At 35.5% G+C, this 22,297-nt stretch overlaps 1 protein-coding gene across 5 annotated transcripts in view; it reads right to left on the bottom strand.

Annotated features, from left to right (window-relative positions):
• ZNF407 (zinc finger protein 407) overlaps positions 1 to 22,297 on the bottom strand; it is a 355,565-nt gene that overhangs the window by 75,314 nt on the left and 257,954 nt on the right. The window contains exon 10 of one of the 5 annotated variants that reach the window (XM_072852840.1): positions 7,315 to 7,356. The exons of the other annotated variants lie outside the window; for them this stretch is intronic. Coding sequence (XP_072708941.1) covers positions 7,334 to 7,356 — 23 coding nt within the window. The 3' untranslated portion in view covers positions 7,315 to 7,333. Of the gene's footprint in view, positions 1 to 7,314; positions 7,357 to 22,297 lie in introns of those variants that run through there. 5 annotated transcript variants of the gene reach the window in all.

The raw sequence follows: 22,297 nt of genomic DNA, 5'->3' as shown, positions 1-22,297 counted from the left end.
AAATAACATAATAAAGTTGAACAACCACCCCCCCTCACAGACCATAGATTTATATGAGGTATTTAAACTGTAATTGTTAATTAAAAAGCATAAATAAAAATCCAGTGGCAATCAGTCAACAAAATAACCCTCTGCCAGACAACACTGAATCACTGAGTAGTACAAGAGAGGAAATCCTTTTGTTTTTCTTTTTTTCTTTTTTTTTTTTTAAATCATCAACACAGGCCTGTTCCATCTGTGTCTGTGGCCACCATGGGCAATAACATTCACTAAATAAAGAAAAGCTTAACAACAAAGATTTCAAGATATATTAACATCAGATGGTATTTCCAATCTGAACATCATTTATTGAAACAGATACTGTAAGCTATCATCTTATTATGCCCCAAAGACTTGTTTTTGCATTTTGAAATTACAAGAAAAACAAGGTTGCATTAGTGTACTCACTGATTATGATAATTTTAGACTACTTGCACTATTGGAATTTATGCTGTGTTAAAGCAACTGGACTTATATTACTAAATTTTATTCCCTCTAAGAGAAGCAGGTTTCTACTTTGGCATCCAAATTTTCTTTTATGTGCTTGAAAAATATGTTATAAAATTGACTCTTATTTCTGTTTGTTCATCTGTCAGTATTTATGTACTAATATGTCCCTGATAATTGAAATTCCTGACCTGCTTGGGAGCAGAAGGTTATTTTTTGCAACCATACAACAATAAATTAAACGCAACTTTGCCTGCTTAGAAAACCTTCAGCTGAACCTATGCATAGAAGAAGAGATGATGACCACTGACCAGGAATGATGGAAGCACTAGAGCATTTCTTATCAGTACTCTCCACCTGATTCAAAATCTAGGCTCCAACAGATATTTCAGAGTTTCAACAAACTTTCTTCAGGACTATTAAAAAAGTTTTGGTCAAGAAAGAAAGTCAGTTAACTTCTAATGACTGTCTGTTGACACATATGCCACGTGCCTGACATACCCTTCCCTCCTAAGTAACATTCCTGTAAACACCTGTATTTTTTATGCATACCAAGATTTTCAGGAGAATAACAACATCCTTTCCTAAGCCATCTGAAACAGTTGGTGGAGAACTTTTTTAATCTGACTCACAACAGTAGTAGCTTGTGACAGTGAGAAACACTGGTCCAGTGTTGCACTGTGTAAAACCACACACATTTCTGTCCTTTCCAAATGTACTGCCTTTCGATGGTATTGGAGATCTGTCTGTTCTTGTCTCATGAAAAGCGGTTGACATGAACATGATTTCACATTTTTCTACAGTTCTTCTTTTAAATAGGTTCTTTCAGATGTTCACTTCCCATTTGCTTTTCAACACACTTTATATAGGTATGATGACTAAAAACTCATTAGCACTGAAACTAAGGTTCCTATCATGCAAATATTAGTACACATATTTAAGGTCTCAATTGACTCTCCTAAAGTCAATGTTAATAATTTAGTTGTACACTTTAAGTACATGAACACTGACATTCATGGGTAAGAACTGAACATCTACTTAGCCCTATATGGCACATAAAAATGGTAAATGTATGGCTTCCATTTTATCACATTTTGGCTTTTATCTGAAACACTGCTAGGCATTCTGCGACAGGAACACCATGAAATGTAACATAAGGAGTCACAGTGGCTGGCCTTTGCACTCTAGATGGAGAAACAGGTAAAAACTTCAGCTTCTCTTAAGTGTTTTTAATCACCTGAAGCTTGCTTTTTAAGTTACTGTTTTCCTTCTCTTTCTCTCTCTTTTTTTCCCTTCTCTTTTTCGAAAGCAAATTGAAAAGACTTCTCTAGAATTATTTGCTATACTGAGGCACTATTAAGTTAGATATGGGCATGCAACTCCCCCTTTTCAGAGTACTAACTGCCTATCTAAAATACAAATATAAACGTCATTGAATATACGGATCTAGCCTTTCTTCTCAAGGACGAACACTGTTTGTCACATCAACTGGAAGTGCACATCTTCCAGAATAAAGTCTTTATTTGATCACTTCCTGCACTGAGCACCTATCCTAGACACATGATGGCATTTAAATTCAAATCCACAAAACAGAGCCCATTGTACTAGTACAACAATGAAGCAGTACAGCCAGTGCTGTACTCTTAACTAGATTCACATCGATAATATATAGCTATAATTCTGCTTCAATTAAAAGCATATTTCAGCAGAAGCTCAGAATATGATAGTTGCTCTATGCATTTTAATAATACAGATCCAGAATTCTGCCTTTGCTAAATGTATATCGGTAAAATGGTGTCAGAATTCTACTTTACATAAATAAAGACTGATCATATTAAGACAAAATCCCACATAACCTAAATGTATATTAATGGCAGCAACCCAGAAACTGAGCGCAGTCTTTCCACTCTAGATAAAAATCAGTAAGCCCATTTCAACTGACTTCAATATTTTAAAAGCAAAATTGTTTTATTCTGTCCAGGAAAAAGAAAATACGAAAAAAATAATCAATATACAATACCAAGCTCTAATGAAAATGCTTAACTGGTTCTAAATATCAGCATAGGAGGAACATGCTATTACATGACTTTTGCAGCTACTAAAGTCAAGTTAATTTACCCTGTACTTAAAAAGTTAATACAGGAAATGCAAAATTCTTCTTGCATTAGAAAAAAATTCTGAAAGACTAAAATATTTATCCTTGATTTTCATGTCATGCAATTTTGTTTGTTTTAAATTTAGAAGTAAAAGATTGATGAACTACTGGACTATGCATTTAGCACAGGTTTTCCTACGAATCTGTTACTGAAAACGTGTATATATGTTTCTGCAAATTTCAGCATCTGGAGACTAGATAGATTCATATTTAATGTTATTAACAAAATCAGGAAAGTTGCCTAGTGTCACTTATGTGTGGCCCAAATTGTGGGATGTCACTGGAATGGACCAAAATGGGTAGCAAATGTAACCTATGACAGTGCAAGTATTCTGAAGAACACACCTGTTTTCATTTATTCCAGTTCAACATTTCTAGCAAGGTTATTGGAAATACTGCTCCTCAGTATTAACACTACCTATATAATGTTTACTGTCTGACTTTTAAGTGATTAATTGTGATAAGCTAATGCAAAGACAAGTATAACATTACATCAAAAGAACACCTTTCTTGCATATAATTAACCACAAGGAGTAGGCAACTACATTTAACTGAAAGACGAATATTAGAAGGTAAATCAACTTAATCTGCTTGTAGGAGGATTAAAAGTGTAGGCCACTTATAAAAGTATCTAACCATACTATAAGGGCACTGACTTGTTCTTGGCATCATAACAAAGATCAAAGGTATACAACAGAAGCAGCAATGTGTGCGTGCATAGCTCTCGCTAGAAATCTTTAACACACAGTATTCTGCTCTGGCTTTTGTTCGAGGCCAGAGAGCACGTCATCCTTTGCAGTTTGCTTTTGCCACCTAATGTCCCTGATCAAAACCTGTATATACTCCACAAAGTATTAAACCAGGAATATAATATCCTGGAAGTATTTCTCCTCCACTGGAAAATCCTGAAGTCATGGACCCAGGCCTTCCTGACTGCTTAGAAACTGGGCCGAGAAGTTCCTCATAAATATTACTGGATGTTGCCAATAATACTCAATTTTGCTGCATAAAACTGTAAAAATACTCCTTGAACAATGAATGCAACCTAGAAGGTATTTTATATACCTTTCTGAATAGGTATAAACTTGGCCTGCATAGATACAACCATGTAGATACTTTTAGATGAGTAGACGATATAGATAAATATGATTGCTTGGAAAATAAGGGTTTACCATTGAACAAATATAGGTACTAGCTCTTATCTTTCAAGGGAAAATTGCATTACTTATCCTATGAATGAAAATCACAAATTAGCCATTTCAAGAAGAGAAATCAACAAATACAAGTTGTTTTTTTTAAATGTCTGAGCAAAGGCTTGTGCAAACAGCCTGTAACTCAGGTTTTTACCACTGCTGCAAGAGTAAGTCTTGGCTTATAAGACTCTGTTAAGAATTCAGCTACACCAATGACAAAGAAAAAAAACTGAACAAAACCACTCCGATGTACAGCTACCAGACCAGTTTTCTAGCCTTAATGGGGATAAAATCATCATGACAGTGACCTGGCCAGCATGATCTCAAAAATTTCCAGCTGACTTGGTTGATAGAGGAAAGAACCCACCTATACAAAAATAACCTTTACACCACTTTAACTAAATACACATCAAGGAATGTTTCCATAATACAAATGCAGAAAAAACACATCTCCAACTGAAACAGTGGAACTAGTAGTGTAGACCCAGCATGAAAACTGCAAATGATTTTCAGACTGAATTAATAATACTCATTAAAAACAGAACAGTAGATAAGCTGCAGCTTTTTTCATCTCATAGAAAATATATAGAATAGAAAGTCATATATAGTAATTTCTTAATATAGATAGAAGGATGATCCTTGCAGAAAGACGAGAGGATAGTTAAGACTCTTCAGATTAATATATTGTGATTTTTTTTCCTCAAAACACCTTGACAAGTGGAAATGAGGTATTCGTAAGAAGTAAAGCTATGGTCATAGATTCCTGGAACCGATCTTTCTCAAGTAGCTTTAACTCAGTTAGAATTGATTTTGAGGCTACATCAAAATAGTCAGTCTCCATTCCCTCACACACAGTTAAAGTACCGAGGCTTTGGTTTTGGTCATATATTCTGCATTTTCCTGTGTTTTCCAAACCAATTGGTTTAGGTAAACAAGTGCCAAGCCTGAAGAAATATTATGGACTTTCTGGTTTCAGGGAGAAGCGAAAATGGAAGCTCTGTTATACGGTCACCCGCAGGACGGGATTCTCAGCAGCACATGCAAGTACATTCACAGGAATCTAAGAATCAAAAACCAGCTTCTAAACCTTCGCCTGTCAAAAACTGCTCCATGTATACAAGGAAGACATTTGTAACACTTCTACTTTGTTCAGGGAATGAAGAGGATGATTGGGGTAGGAGGGAAAAAAAAAAACCCATCCCAAACTTAATTCAGCTAAAAATACAATTCTACTGCAAGTAGAATGTAAGTACTTCAAAAGGGAAGGCTAAACACTGCATAAAGCGCACTACAGATTTTTTTTTCCATTTTTATTGAATTTAATAGGGGATGTTGTGGTGGGGAAAAGCATACAACCCTGAAGACTTGATTACTAGAGAATATTAATGGAGTAAGTCAGATGATGAAATTGTATAGAGCACTAACTCTTTTACTTTAAGTCCTCATGCAGAACTGTTGCTATAGTATAAACTCTTACCCTGGCTTATCACACAGTAACTTTCTCACCTGAACAAGTTCTACAATAAAATAATAAAATCTACTTGGTCATTTTATTACCTGGTTATCAACAAACAATACAACTCAAACAACACAAAAAAAGCTAATGTAACAATTAAGATACTTAATTAAAAAGACAATGAAGGCAAACTGAGCTGCAATAATATATAACTGCAGTACTAACTTCCAAGTAAAATTAGGAAAATACATAGTGTAAAGTTGAATGGTCAGCTGTTCCAGCAGGTACTACCAGCATACTACTGAGGCTTGATACGCTCTGCTTCACTCAAAAAACCACAACCGCCTAAAATATCAGTATGCTTAAACTTGAAAAAGTCAGACGGCTATAAAATACAATTACAGAGATTTGTTGAGTTCAATACAATAATGTATATTGCAAGAAAATGTTGCAGCTCAAACTAGCACATGATGAATTCCAGGAAAAGAAGTCATGATATGCAACGACTCATTAATCAACACGGCATAAAAATATCCACAAAGCTCTAAAGGAAGTTTATGGACCATGTTACACTTATGTCCCACTGAAGGGCATAAGCAAATTTAATACTGATTATTAACAAAACTGATCTTTCAAAGAGTCTTTGAAAACTTGGATAATAATAATCATAAATAGCTCACCTAAGTTCAGCAGTGATGAAACTATAGGACAGTGCACACAGTAAGAAATAATACCTCAAAATAAAAAACAAATTGCATTGTTCCACTTAGAGCTAATATATTGTTGAAGGTAGTTCACAACTGAGTTACTTGCTTCTAATGTCTTACTAAGAGTTCTCCAAACGCAGAAAGTATTGTATATCTATGGAGTCCTGTCTGACGAGGAGAAATGCTCTCCTGGAACAGGTAATGGGTGCAAGCACAGCTCCCACATACCGGAGCAGTATGCTCCTCCATTTTGGAACAGCGTGAATGCAGTAAGTCATGGAAAGATATTTATAATTGCTATCTATCTAACTCCAGTTAGAAAGTTTCTCAATCACTTCCCAGAGCCACAAAAAAGTGTATATCTAGAAATATAGTGGGATTTAAAGCAAAGAGAAGAGCTACCATCATAGTATGTCAAATGTAAGAAAAATACAGAAGACAGAACATGAATCTCTACTTAGTCTTTATTGAAATGATAAATGCAATTGAAGCAGTCTCAGCAGACTTGGATTATGGAAAACACTATCTGAGATCAGCTGCCTGGAAAATACATTAAAACTGTTGGTACACTCCGTAATCGTATACTCAGCTGAAAGTTTGTCACTGGTGCTTTTTCTGACCAATTCAGCATTGCTGGTTAGATTAAACAACATTGTGTTTGTATCCCAAACCTATGTCTGTTTTTGCTGCAGTGTCAGTAACATAATATACGTGAAATAGCCACACAGAGCAGTTTTCTCTCTCCTATACCTTTAACTTAATCAGACACAGTGTGACTCACAAATGTCTGAGATCATTTCTTACTTTCTGCTTGTGTGAGCTCAGGAAGACCTGTTTAATTTATCACCAAATAAAGGCACAAATTGCTGGTGCTGGTGATTCTGGTATCAGTCTGCAATTGCAAGAGTGAGAAACTTTTTGGTCCAAATGACATTGTCTACTTCTCAGTGTTGCTCTTTTTGACCAAATAATCTTTGATTACTTCATAAAACTCTTTTAACATCATCACCGGATCAAGCCAAACACTAAACAGTGTTTATGTTTTCACTTGGCTTCATTTGGCGTTTATAAACGTGGATATAATGCTTCCTTCCATGACTAAATCCTGACAAGTTATCCATGTTTGGGTTTAGATTCATTACGCACATAAAAGTGAAATATAAAATTCAATGCCAGCCTGTATTTAAAAATAATTTTTGCCATACCATACTAATGAAAACATAGCGTCACTGTAGAGGACATACTGTTTGGGTGAATGACAATACAATACCTATGTGCATCCTGTGCAATCAGAAAAGACTTGGCAAGGATTCGTGATGCAGACAAAGGAATTCTTTCAAGGACATGTAGCAAAATAACCTGAAGTTATGAGACAAAAAGACGGGACTAAGCAAGACCAGTCTGGAATGGCCTTCCTCAAGCTGGAATAGGCAAAAATGAAAAGCACTCAGAGTTGTAGTCCTTCACTTCTTTTTTACCTCTGAACTTGATATCTTGATATTTCATAATTAAGGGCAAGAATTTGCCACTGCTAGATTAAATCTACAGAGCATTCACAACTGTAGAGGTATAGTCAGTGTAAGAATGATTGTACCATCTGGCCTGAAACTTGAGTTACCTTTTTTTTTTTTTTGGTAGTTCTACCTTTTCACTGAAGAAGTGGTTTACTTAGCACTCCTGAATGTTTAGTTACGCTCTGTTTTGGAAAGTAAGACAGGTCAAAGGAGAAGGACTATGGATCATGAGATGAGATTTAAAACCAACTCCAATTGGTTCACTGTGACAAATGGCATAACAAAAAATAATACTACTTTCTAACTGATACAAGGTTTACTTCAGATGTTCACTATCATTATAGAAAAGAAAAGAAAAAATCACATGCAAAGGTCAGATTCTGTCACTATTACTCACATTAGCCACTACCTTAACATGCCTCATGAAAAACTGAAGTCAAAATAATCTGACACATGATGGCAAAATGCCCTTTATCTAGCTCACATATCTATGAACAGACACTCAAATAATCACATTCATGCTTTTAACTTTATTTTTAAAGACAATGTAATGGACACAATTCTTTCATTCTTTTCCAGCAATTTTAAACTGATCTTAATTTATTGATATCGGAGGAACTATTCCTGACTTGTAATGGTGAAGGACTATACTAGATCCAGGTATCTGTGTCTAATGTTCAGGAAAATACTTCTTACCACTCAGAGCACTTATCTGAGAAATGCTTTAATTGAATAGATTGTACTTCTAGACCTAATAAAGTGAGCTTTCTCAGATGAACTAGAATGATGGTTGTAAATGTTTAAATTATAACTTGGACTCTCCTCCTACATTCTTCTGATCTGAAATGTTCAGCATAAAAGCAGTAAATATTGTCTGGTTGTTATTTTAGTCACTCTTAAAGTATTGATTTTATACTAAACGTAAGGAAATTAAAACCTTAAGGTGAAACCAATGTTTTTTCTCAAGTTTACAGCCAAGTCAGTAGAAGGTTTGTTTAAAATATCATTCATAGTATATATTGACATTATAATATATCTGTTAATGATCAAACACAAAGGAAAATATAGGTGCACTTTACTACATATGCACATAAAAGAATATTATACATGACTGTTTTAAAATGATATGTTTTAAGTGCCGAGATATTAAACATTTAATAATTTGGCAATTTCTTTCAAAGACAACTATTAAAATAAAGGGAGAAGTGGCCAAATGTCAGCTCTGCTGAATTCATGTCTGGTCCGGCAGAGAAAGTATGTGTGGGGAATGAGGACTAACCAATTTCTCCATTTTCCTGGACTAGATGAAGGCCACATGTCTCCCAGCATAAGACAGCTAGGTTCAGACCTATTCAAGCTGAGGCCACCTGCAGCTCATGATTCTTGCTGATAAAAATCCACTGGAATACTCTGTATCCTTCCTCCCACCCAACCCCTCACAACAAACGACCCAGTTTTAGGAGGTATTCAGATTTCACATTTGCCCTATCTACTTCTGAGCAATTCCAGACAATGAGGGAAACCCCACCCAAGCTCTCTCGTTTGTGCAGTTTGCTGTTCTACAATACAAAGGTTGAAGTGGCAGAAGTTACACAAAGCTTCACTTGCTTCCCTGCTTACGGTGAAGGGCATGGTGGCACAGTGGTCTACAGAGCACATGGAAACAGAGGTGGCTACTACAGGTGTACTACACCTGTACATCTTGACATCATCCGTAAATTCAGAGCTGTTACCAGGAGTCGTATCAGCCAGCACATATATCTCATTCAAATGAAGGTCACAGCATTTACCAACAACCATTACTGCAAAAAATACTGTTCGAGATTAATATCCTTGACTAGTAAATCTAGGTATGAAATGGCACAGTTAGGCAAAATGGAATTTTGGAGTTGGCTCTGCTGCTGACCAGCTCTGCTACTGGCATTACAGAGCAGTCTTGCTTAGGGAATACTGCTATCAGCAGCAAGTTGTGCCAGCAGTAAGAGAAACACTCTGTTTCTTCTCTCTGAAATACGAGAGCACGTTCCTGTACATGTTCCCCCACTTTACTGCCATACACATTTAGCTGCTACATTTTTGAAATGGAGCCCTACCCAGCATTTCTGTTTCCTTTTGCCACATTAATAAAGGCAGTGCATATCACTACTAATTTATGTCTTCTTCATAGTAGAATAGGTGCTTTTTTAATTTTGGTGAAAAAAAAAAAAAAAGTCCTATATTAGAGGAAGACTAGCCCTTTAGAAGCTAGGACTTTGGTTGCTGGGCCTCCCAAAGACTCCCTATCTAAGCCTGAAAGAGGCCTCATCCACACATGTGTGCCTGAACTGAGGATCCCATACAATTTCAATAGGAATTTGGACATTTAAAAGGTGGTTAAGTATGTAACATACTATACAGAATTGGACTTTAATTTCTCTGTACCTCAATTCCTCTCTCTCTTGCTATGGATTGAGACCTGAAATTATCTGGACTATTTCTAAATTGTATAATATCACTTCTCTACTCCTGAAATACACTAAAAAAATTTGAAAGGGAAGATTAGTAAATTAAAAATACTCATGACAATTTCATAGGTTCCACTGTCAAAGTCTACTACTTTTGTCCATTAAAAGTCCAACCATTTATCTTGAGACCCTTACTATCAGAATAATCTTAGTTCCTGATTTCTATCAAGTTTGTCACTGACCAGGATTTTGTTAACAAATGTGGGCATGCACACACACACAAAGTAAATTCATTTTCCAAAGGCAAGAAGTTGATTTCTTTTTGCTTAAGATAGGGACTTGCTCTAGTAGTTTGGTATGAAAGATACAGAGCATTTTCCTCACAATTATAGCTATTCCTTTTTTTTTTTTTTTACTTCACAATTAAATTTCAAGGAATTAGTTTATCTGTAGATTAATTTATGAATTGCATTAATTAATAATTGAATTCTTTGAAAAATATAACCAGCTCTAGCATCTGTACCAATCTTTTCTCTGTCCCAAATGATACTCAAAGAGGAATAAAGCATACTTTTATCAGTAACCTTGCTTCCACTGTAGGAACATAAATGACAATTTGAAACCTCAGAACACTGATTGCAATTGCTCACCAGCAGCAAAAATAAAAACTGGTTGTACAGGTCAAAATTCCCAAATTGCCAGTGATGCTTAAATATTTCATGTTTGCATATTAGCCTGACTAGACGATAATTTAAAAGCTGCCCATAACACTACTGCCTTGACTGCACTGCACTGTTGAGGAAAGTAAAGATGATGATGGAAGGGGAAGCAGAACGCATCACCTGGCTCATCCACACCCCATCTTAACCGCGGTTAGGTCTCATTAACAATAAGTTAGATATAAATTGAAGGCAATATTCTTAAGTACCACACAGTGAATTGAACTAACATGCAAGGCTGCTGCTGAAAAAACACAATGCATGAGTGAGCTGTCCACAGAAACTGATATTTAAAAATATATCATCTGACAGACCTTTCTTTGGGTTTAAATGTCTAGAAAAAATTTTTGAATTTTAAGCAATTAAGTCTTCCCAGACAAAACACCTGGGAAGAAAAAGTTATGTTTGAGCATATGTATTAGTTACATAAATTACAATTTCAAACAATTATGGGATCTTGTATTTACTCTAAACCCAACAAATATTTTTAAAAGCTGCACTTATGAGAAATCTAAATTTACTACATAAGTAATATACAGTTTATTTACCCAAATAATTGCCTAAACTCCTCCTGTAACAAAATCAAGAAGAAAATAATCCTAGAGGAGGAGAGGGTGTAAAGTGTGCTTAAAGATTAAGTTTATTTGATCAGGGACCATAAATACTAATAGCTCAGCTTCAATCACATGTAATAGCACAAGATTACTGCAGAGTGAAATTACGATTACAACATTGTGATTTAGACTATATACACCCACGCAGGAGTGGGACCTTTCCACTTCTGCCTGCAATACCCAGACCCAAGAGCAATGAAAGTCAGATGGGGCAAAGTCTTGACATAACACTCTAGGCAATTATTGCTGCTCTTTCCTTCCTTAAGCAAAAGGAAGGGGTGGGATGGATATTGCAATTCTTATGAGTGTCTCTTGAGAAAAAAATACTGCAACAGAGATGATGCTTACTTATTACTCTTCATTCATGGTTGTATCAAAAACCAAGATCTAGCTTTTAAGAGGAAGGATGAACTACAGGTTAATGAATCAGCATTTTAAAATGTGTACTTAGCACTATGGATAAATCTTATCCTGAAGATGATATAGTTCAAAAGTCTAATAAAAGATGAAATCTGAGATATAAAAATGAACAATAAAATCACATACTTTGCATTACAAAAACAATAAAAGCTAACTGCTCTGTAACATTCCAGTCAATACAGCAATGCTATCAAATTTATAACTTTAGCAAGAAAGATCAAGAAAGCCTGAATAAATTATTTCATAAAGTATTATAGCAAGAAACACTCGAGGAGGACAGTGGATAAATAGAAATGTAACTGCTTAACCAAATAACAAAATAATAAAGAATTGTTAAGAATTAAATGCTGGGGCATGTCCTACAGACCTGTGAAGGCAGGTGCAATATTTACCAAACAGCAAGATATCCTCATGCCCCATTTGAGGGGCTTTGTGCATCTCTGCATACGAGACACAGAGTATGCACGCTTATGAGCAGTGAGCAAGATTGTGCAGGTTGGAAAGACCTCTGTCCGTCTACCACTCTGTATCTAACACAAATACCTCTTGCATTCTGAATATTCCTGAGAAGGTACTTTTTTCCCCACCATCTAATAACTAAATAATACTCTGGAGGTTTTAGCAAATTGCTTCCAACAGAACAGTGTTTGCTTCAAAGTGCAGAGGCCCTCAGACCCCTTGCTTCCCTGCTGCACGACAGCTCAGCTAGAGGCAAACCCGCTCTGATGCAGGAGCCATGTAGCTGCACTAATGCAATACTGTTCCCAGCTTCTTTGGGGATGATTCGTTCGGGCTAGCCCCTCAGCACTGCTGCTTTGAAGTTCACATGGTCTGGTTTTAACAGCCTGGATTCAGCCTCTGCTAGTGAAGTGAAATGGGTTCCCAAATGGACCTGATTTGTACCAAGGGCAGGAAGAGCCGACAGGCAGATGCCTGCAGTCAGACTTGCCCCAAACTCTACCGACAAACGGCAATAACACTGTAACACTAACACTAATGATCACCAATGCATTTGCATGCTCAAAGTAGAGCTACACTGCTGGTTCTTGAGGAAACACTCTGCTACTCCTATGTTTTTTGTAAATAGAGGTACAGTGATTTCAATAACATTGTTTTGTTTTTGTACCCTGACTCGGATCTGAAATACGATGTAATAATTTCTGGCTCATGTTGACTTTTTCTTAATGCAATAGAAGCAGATACTACCTGTTGGCCTGCGCTTTATCTTGGAAGCAGTAGACACACAGTGATTCTGCAGCACTACTGGTAACACACACTGCACGTGCACAGACAGGTGTTTAGGGCAGTATTACTGTAGATGCATCCTCAGCCTAACCCTAAGCTGGTGGACCATTTCATATCCTGTATCTGAAGATCAATCAAAAAGCCTGGGGACCACAAGTAGAGTTTGAATTCTAAGAAATTTCTGGGCTCCTAATTTTCCTTGCCATGTCACACACAGGGACAAGGAGGACGGCCAAAGTGCTGCTCTACCCATTAGCATATGTAATCATTCAATGAGCTGCGGTCTCAAATTACTTCTTTTCTTCCTTATCCCTTAGTTTTAGATCAAATTTGTGTGGGCAAAGTTCATAATAAATTCATTTTATTTACTCAGTGAATGATAATGATTTAAGCAATGCAGTCTTCTCACGGTTACACTGTCTAAAATAAATATATGGCTTCAGTTGTGTATTGTTGGGTACTGAAGTTTAATTACATTATGAATTAAGTAATAATTCCACAAAATCATTTGTTAAAATCAGCTAGCAACATAGCATATCAACCATTACCCAGGATAATGACCAGTTGTGGGGTGAAGGTGTTATAAAGTATAACAAATAGTTTATAGCAGTGATATTTAATTTAAAAAAAATGAAATAAAGTGTTTGAAAAACCTTCTGTCACTAAGCTGCCATCCGGAGCTATAGCGTGGAAGTCACTTATGGATACCAGACAACCACAATGTTGTTGGCACCTGGCTGTACTGAAAGTTAAAAACATGAGAATAAAGGGGTAAAAGGGATGTAAAAACACCGCCAGAGCATGCTGCTGCCGAATGCGTGCCATTTCGTAGTTATAATTTAAAGTGATCAGAAGGGGGGAAAAATGAAGCACAATAAAAATGGAAAATGTTAGATTAATGACACAGTCATTAAAATAAAAAAGGTGGAGTTATATGAGGAATGAATCTTATTTGAGTTATTGAAATTAAACAAGTTATTTTAACAATCATTTTAAAAATCACATTTCACTAAGCTCAAGGAAGGAAGACAAAAAAATAGAAATCTTCATGGGAAATATTTCAAATTGTCAGTGGCTTTTAAAAAAATGATTTAAGATTTTCTCTTGTATCTTCTCTTTCAATTTTAGAATTTCAGTTGCCATATATTATAATGGTATTTTAGCTATAAAAGTAGTTTTCCACTCACTGTTCTCTTGCCTTTCAAGGAGACAAACAGTTTTTCTTTCCTCTAAATGAGCACAATAAAATGGGTAAGCTGTCTGGGGAAAAAGAACCCAGAAAAACTGGTGGTATAAAGCTCAACAGAAAAATGTGGTACAGAGAAGAGGCGATCTAAAGCATATTTACTGTATGCCATGCAATTTGTTCTACTGGTCAGGTTAGAATAAGAGTTTCTTACTGCTGAATTATCATTAGATTTTGTTCAAAAACAAACCCATTGTTACTGCTGTCCCTGATGCTGAACCTTAAAGAAAGTAGGGGAGAAAAATCTGCATGCAGAACTGTATCATAAAAATAGTAATTCTGTAATAAATATTAAACAGGGATCCTTGGAATCTGGGGCCGGATCCTGCTACTATTCCTTATAAACCTGCTTGTATAAGGTCTATGCATGTCTATACGTATTTTAGTAGACTAATTTTCAGCACTTCAGCAAGTATTCTTCCATCTCCTTGAAAACTGTCCGGAAATATCAATAGAACTATCAGTTATGAAAAAGTTGATATCAAGAGTCAGCTAAATGAAAAATAGAATAGAAATGCAAACTATGGATGCATTTAGAAGAACCAAGCTTCACAAGATTTTCCTCTCCCTAGTTGATTGTAGGCAAACCAACAGATTGTCCTTCTGTCAGGCAAACCCTGATGGAGATAAATGTAAAGGCTAGAGTGCACGCCTAATTTTTACACACAAGCTGCAACCAGACTATGGATTTATGCTTCAAGGCAACCAGATTTCTCCTTGTGTACACTTAAACACTGCTGTTGCACTCAGTCCATCTTGTTTAAATGCCTTTAAAACCAAACACAGGCTCTGCCCCCTCCTCCACTCCTACTAATTATATACTTTTTTGTTTGAAGAAGCAAGCCCTTTATTGCTCATAATTTCAGCTATCACTTGCTTGGGCACCTTCTACAGATCAATAGCACATAGTTAAGTGGATGAAAAGGCTAAATGTGGTTGTCATTTGCAATGCAAGGTTGCATGTTTTCCCCCCCTTAAGCTTTAAAGCGCTGCACTTGGGTTTCATTTTAGAATACTAAATTCCTGTTGCAGGTATACAGTAGCTGCACATTGAAAGCCTTTTGTCTTAAATATCTGTCATTTTTTAAGGCCAGAATACTGGCATAGGTTATAATAAAAACTAGTGTCCAACCTGCAGTTTTACAGATTCCATTGCTGGTGGCCATACATCTTTGATGGCAAAACTACATTGGTTGTAGCGCCATAAAATCAATAAATATTAACCTTTTCTGACACTTTCTGCACGGATGCTTTATCAGTTGCTGTCAGGTGATAGAACAGTCAGTGATGTACTGTATTTTTCAGCTCAGAATCCATACCAAACTAACAAATCAATGCAGATTAACAAGCCTTTAAAGAAAAAAATTGGCAATGAAATTTTGGTTCTATATGATAAAATCTAAACCAAATCATGATACTACAGAATCACAAATTTATCACAGATACTTTTAGCAATGTGCAAAATATAAATACAGTATTTCTGTGGCAAAATACGTGTGCTTGAATGGCACAGATGAAATAAATTCAGTTTTATACTTCATGACATACCCATTTCAGCTTATAAAATTAAAAACCTACCCAATTAGACAAATCCTATCTCTCAATATCATTTAGAAACTCACAGTTGTTACTTTGCTGAGAGACATTCATAATAGTTCAATACACTTAAAACTCCATTTCTAAACGATGTAAGTGAAAAAATAAAAGTTTACTGGAAAGTGAAAATATGCCATTTAAGTTATCTCCTACCTCGTATAATTGTAACAATAACTGCATTTAGATCTAAGCATCATAGAAGCCTAAGGCTTTTAATTATTGGAAAACATCTTGCTGTAGCAAGATCCATACTGTAGCACAATATAGGATTTCAGCATAACAACATACAGACTGATAACTTGGATTGGTTATATTTCTCCCTTTTCTGAACACTGCAATTTCTTAAACATAACACTGTACTTGTTTACCAGAGTGTTAGAAATTATGTTTATTTATATCTAAAACATGTAAAATTTTTTATTAAAATATGAGTTATTAAAATAATAGTCAGATAACATGGCCTTTCCAAAACGGTTCAGACTTCTTAAAAACTACCACAATATCTTAAAAGCTTAGGACACATGTTCTGATAATTCTTCAAATATGGAATCTAGGAGTAAATACTTGAACAACACTGGTAGGTGCTAATATGGGCCTATTTATACTCAGAAATTCTTGAAAACTGAGGACTATAATTCATCCTATATGGCCAAAGGCTATTAGAAATTATCTTATCTGTAATTTTTAAATCTATTTTCATGTTTCTTTCTAACAATGCAGGTGAAGCATTGGTCTATGGGCAACAATTACCTTCTCCTGGAAATAAGAGATAGTACCTGAAATACTGATGTAAATTAGTAAAACCTACCAAAAAATACAGATATTAACGTTCCATCAATATTTAGACATGTATGTCCAGTGAAGTCAGTGGCAGGTACAGAACAGTATTTGGAGAAACAGAGAACTGCTTTGAGAAATGTAATGTAATGTAATGTAATGTTATGTTATGTTAATGAAAGCTAAATTCAAATGCACTAAAAGCTTTATCAATATAAACTTTAAATTTTAAACTGAAGTACAATTTTACATTTGCCATTTCTTTCTATAACACCTGTACTTCTACATTAGCCAAGAAAGAGACCTATTTCTGCCAATCAGTCAGCATCAGGAGCAGTCAGATTGCAAATTCTACAATGATTTTCCCTAAAAAATATTGGCAAAAATAACTTCAATTAGCTGAGTTTACCTATTAATGCTAACATGAAAGGATCTGCATTCATTTTGAAAATCCTAGTTAGGGAGGAAAAAAAAAGTTGTGAGCTTAAGCAAAGACAAAGCCTGCAAGTTGATAAAACTTAAAAAAAAAAATCTGTAAAAAATCTGAACGTGCCTAAAAGTGTTCCATGTCACAATGGGGACATCAGATTAAAGCATTATGTCTGCATATTACACAGCAGACTCACCACAGAAAGCAGGCACTGACATTACAAAGTGCATGATCTTCATGTCGTGAGCCACTTTTGTGCACCTGCACAGCCACTTATCAAAACCTGCTTCACGCTTGAGTCTGAGTTACCTTACACAAAAGCATCCCCCCCCCACAAATCAATAATTTTTTTTCCCCATTTTTGGTGAGAAGATGACAGCAAAAATAAAGTACTTTCAGAATGAGGAGTCCTATTTTCTCCATCATAGTGTCATTAGTTCTCTACTTTCCCAAGATCCTCAGGAACTTTATACTGGTCATACCAACTTATAACCATTTACTCTTTGTGTAACTGAGTACTTGGCTAGTATCCCTAACCTGACAAAATCTTTCTGCAATTGGTGCCTCTCTTCCATTCTTCTCTTAGAATTTTTTTTTATTGAACATCTGCCATCAGATATGGAAATAGCTTTATTTAACAAAAATAAGTCAGCGTTAGTGGGTATTCTTCATTGCACTTGCAAAATCTATTCTAATTTGAAACTAGTATTTTAAAATCTCAAACAATATTCCATTTTTGGTTAATTTTATAATTCTAGACTTTTGTTATTTTGTTTTAAAATTGTTAAGCTCAAGACATTCAAATAAATATATTTAATCAATTGTTCACTTCCACAGCTCAAAGGTCTGCAGGAAACAGCATATGCAATAAACAACCCCACACAACTACAACAGAGAATAGAGGATTGCGTTCCCCTGCTGTCTTAGCCCTCCTGATCTATAATACCAGTAAGGCTGTACTGAATTACAGATAACTGAGATTTCATGATTTTCATACACTGATAAATCTCTACTTCATATTTCAGGATTTTTGCTTGAGCGGGTGGAAGTAAGCACAAGCAGCTCAGCAAATTTTACTGACAATATTGACAGTGAATGAATTTGCTCAGAGGAAGGTGGATGACAAAAGAAAGGGTCAACAACAAATAATATAATACTGAATACTATTGGAACAGTAAGGATTTATAGATAAATCCTTAGCAGAAGAGGCTAAATTGAATTGACTTGAAGTAGTTTTATCCGACAGGCATTTTGTGGTGGTGGCAGCCACTAATATGTGAGGACTCCAGACTTTTCACAGCGGCTCCTCCTTTTTAATTTTACCTTATTCATACATTCTAAAAATTATTGTAAAAAAATATTTTTTCTAAGTGTGCAATTGGTTGTTTAAGAACTCCTAACTTCAAATTATTCAAACTCAGTTCTGAATTTCAGACATATATCCTGAATCTAAAATCAATGTTAAATTGAAAATGTTTGCCTAAAAACAATGTCTCTTGAGATAACTAGATCATCAAGGTTTTACCTTTTTTGCTATCAAAAGATGCTTTCATTTCATGTTTCCTCTGGATACTATTACTTCAAAGTAGATCAAATCTTTTAAATCTTCTATAAAGTGTGTTCTGAGAACCATTATCTGCTATTACTTCCTAGGCTTTGAATAAGAAGTACCATTTTGGCAAGGTATAAAAGAGGTAGGAACATAGCTTAGCATGTAATATGGTAGTTAACTTAATGCCTTTTTTGTAAGTACGTTATATATTATATTTCCAAACACTATATAGCAACCAACTCTTTCTTTAGCTACACTACAATGACCATTAATGAAAAACCCTTCCGGTAACAATAACATAAGTTTCTGAAATGTTATTTAAACAGGGATTGTGACAAACAGTGATTGTCTCCAAATATCTGAGAAGTCCCCTTAACTACACTGCAGAAACCTGTCCAGCGACTCCGCCTCTGGATGTCTGACACCTCCTGTACTTCCCACACCCAAGCCACTGGAAGTGCACCCGTTTAAACCAGCAGTGCCTTTCATCCAGTCATGTGAAGGCTGAACCAGTGATTTGTATTATCTGAAACCCAAAGTTTTCATTAATGCTCAGGTTCCTATGCAATTTATATGAAAATTGCACTCACTTTAAGGTCCCATTTTACTATCAGAGAATATTATATGAAAATCATACTGTAATGACTAAGAGAATGAAAACATCTGTATTAAATCTGCAGTGGTTTCTTTAGTACAAACCATTTCTTTGACATTAGATATTGATGACCATGCACTTTTTCCAATAAATGCAAGACGGGCATAAAATATCTTAAATTCAGAAGATGTACTTTCTATCTTCCCATTTAGAAAAAGGGGTTCCCCACTAACTGGCCCACTGAGAGTTAAGAGATATGATATCTGCCTCCATGGTTTTTTGACACGATACAAGAATTATAGACAGTCGTCACGCGATGTATTTATATGAGAGATAGTTTCATATTACGCTCTTATATGTTCACCAAGAAAGTGAAGCAATCTTTCTTCTGCGAGACTTCTACCTATCTTCATTTCCTTTAGTGCAAACAGTTATAGACAAGCTCCTCTTTGAACTGATAATTTTTTAGAGGTCATTCAGCCCATAATTTCAGGTCCTAGTCACTATCCTGATGGTCCTTCTTAGGAAATTGGACCCAGTGGGAACGTTTTTTCCTTCTGCTTAGTCTATGGGTCAGCATTTTCCTTCCCTTGTACTTCTTAATTCCCTTAAGTGGCAATTATTTAAGGCACAGTTAGAGAAGGTGCAATCTACATTCATCCAATAAAACCTAAATATTAAAAAGGACAGAAAAATCCAGCATGGTTACTAAGGATATATGGGAGAGCATTTAGCATTTGAAAGGTACCAAAGATCTGGCAAATGAAAAGATGGAAAAAATTATGAAGAACTATTGGAAGTAAAATAGAAATTAGAAGAAGTACAAAAGAACATGTGTTTCAGACAGACAAGGCATCCTGCTTACAAAAGGTCAAGATCCAAGATGTCACGTCAAGAAATTAATGGAAAGTCGGTGCAGCATACATTGGATCAATGAAAGCAAACAAAAAGAAAGCCCAAAAGAAATTTTAAAAATCAGCATGGAATGCAAATGCTTTGTGATTCATTGGAGCAATTATTGCTGAGGGCTCTTCTCCTCACTCATGACCTGAAGTAGTAAAGCACTGAGCACACAAGTAACACTTGATTCCATCCTTCCATACCTAACATTACCCATATTTGTTTCAACACTTTTCTGATTCTGGAATTATTTGCTATTATTTGTGCTATTTTTTGTAGCAACTAAATTTTGTGTAACAAACAAATAATTATTTTGTGTAATTTTTTTAAAAATTGAAAATTCAGACAATGACTTGCAAGCAAATCAAAGCAGACTTACAAATGTTAAACATAGTTATTAATCGAGAGTACACTCTTTCAGTGCAGGTTGTTGAGATGTTGGTAGCATCTCACAGCAAGAGAAAATTTAGTGTGTCCTCTAAATAAGGTACAGCCACAGTGAAAGAGGCCAAGAGGTGGTGGCATTATGTAGGCAAAATACACTCTGCTATGTGGTTATACTGAAATATAGTGCCCCCAGGCCTTGGAAGTACTGTTAGTTCAAATCTTCAAGTAATGCAATAATTCGTTCATAATTGGGATGACACTGTTTTTATATTTATTATTTATAGATATTTATAAATTTTTATTTATATAAAATAAAAACAATATGTAAATGATTTATATTCTAGATTATCAATATATAGTTTTTATATTTATGTAATATAAATATATTGTATTTATATGTTATGTAAAGATATAAATTATTTATAATTTATATATATTTTTTATATATCAAAATCACACATTTTAAATCAACATTTTCATATTCTTCTTCAAGTTGCATCTTACACCTTACATTTGCTTTAATAAGAAAAAAATTAAGAGCTTTATATTTCTTAGGACTCTAGCATAACTTCCCTGGATGATCCACTAAGAGATATACTCTTAAAAAAGCTTCTCCTAATAGGAAAAAAATTGAAATTTTCAGACTACAGGACAATCTCCACATAAAAATATCCTGAATTACTCCTATACTCTATACACCTTTATTTTTTATTCCTTCTGTAAGGTTCATCTCTTTGTTTGTTTGTTTGTTTGAAAAGTTTTCTTGATGAGCCTGATATCCTGGGTTTTGGTGCTTGTCTCAGAATTTTAATACGTTGATATTTGAATACTAATATTTCCTTTTATTATTTATATTTACCACATACATGCATATATATTTTCTAGCAGAATTAAATATTTTTCTCTTTCTAGATGACTGCTGTATCTTAAGGGCTTTCTTCTATTTCTACACCTTCATATTTCAGCCTTGCTTTAAAAGTTTTCTGTTAGGGTATCCTATTTTTAGCACCAAATAGGCAATAATATGTCTCATACTTCATGAAGGATATTTTATCTATTAGTGTAATGAAATAATAGCTTGGAGTAAGATTACCTTCTTTTCATCGGTGAACCTGACATCCTTGCAGAGGCAACAGTCTTTGTGAACACCAGCAGGGATCTGGCATGTGGCTACCAACGCAACACAAGGAATTTGCAAAGCTGATGCCCATCCCAGGGTGTTTTGAGGGCAGATACAAGGTGCACATTAGGGCTCAACAGAAAATTTCAAAACTGATGAGAGTTTCTGTATCAGCCCGTGTGGCACAGCGCCCTTCCAGGTCAGCTGAATGGTTCCCCCCATGAAAACCAGGACATCACAGGGAGGAAGGACAGGAAAACAGGCACACGCCAGCACCCAGATTAAATGCTTAGGCATGGGCAAAGAGATTCAAGCTGCTCAGGTCTATCAGCTCAACCTGCAAACAATTAGTTGCCCTGTGACAAGCTGGGATAGTCCTTCAGAAAGGAACGACGACAAGTAGGAAATCCCCATAGCAGTGGGCCGTGGGCAGAAAGGCATTGAACAGAATGCAAGATTGTGACTAGGCATGCCATTGGGGCTATACACGTGCTGTGGTTTAGCCCCAGTCGGCAATTAGGTACCACCCAGACGCTTGCTCACCCTCCCCCCCTCAGTGGGATGGGGGAGAGAATCGGAAGAGCAAAAGTAAGAAAACTCGTGGGTTGAGATAAGAACAGTTTAATAATTGGAACTAATAATAATAACAACAACAACAAATTGTAATGAGAAGGAAGACAACAAGGGAGTGAGAGAGGAACAAAACCCAAGGGAAAAAACCCCAAACAAAACTGATACAAC

The sequence above is a fragment of the Ciconia boyciana genome, chromosome 2 (assembly GCF_034638445.1).
Source record: "Ciconia boyciana chromosome 2, ASM3463844v1, whole genome shotgun sequence".
In the NCBI taxonomy this organism is placed as follows: domain Eukaryota; kingdom Metazoa; phylum Chordata; class Aves; order Ciconiiformes; family Ciconiidae; genus Ciconia; species Ciconia boyciana.
The sequence above is the reverse complement of the archived record's forward strand: the minus strand, read 5'-3'. Positions and strand labels throughout refer to the sequence as shown.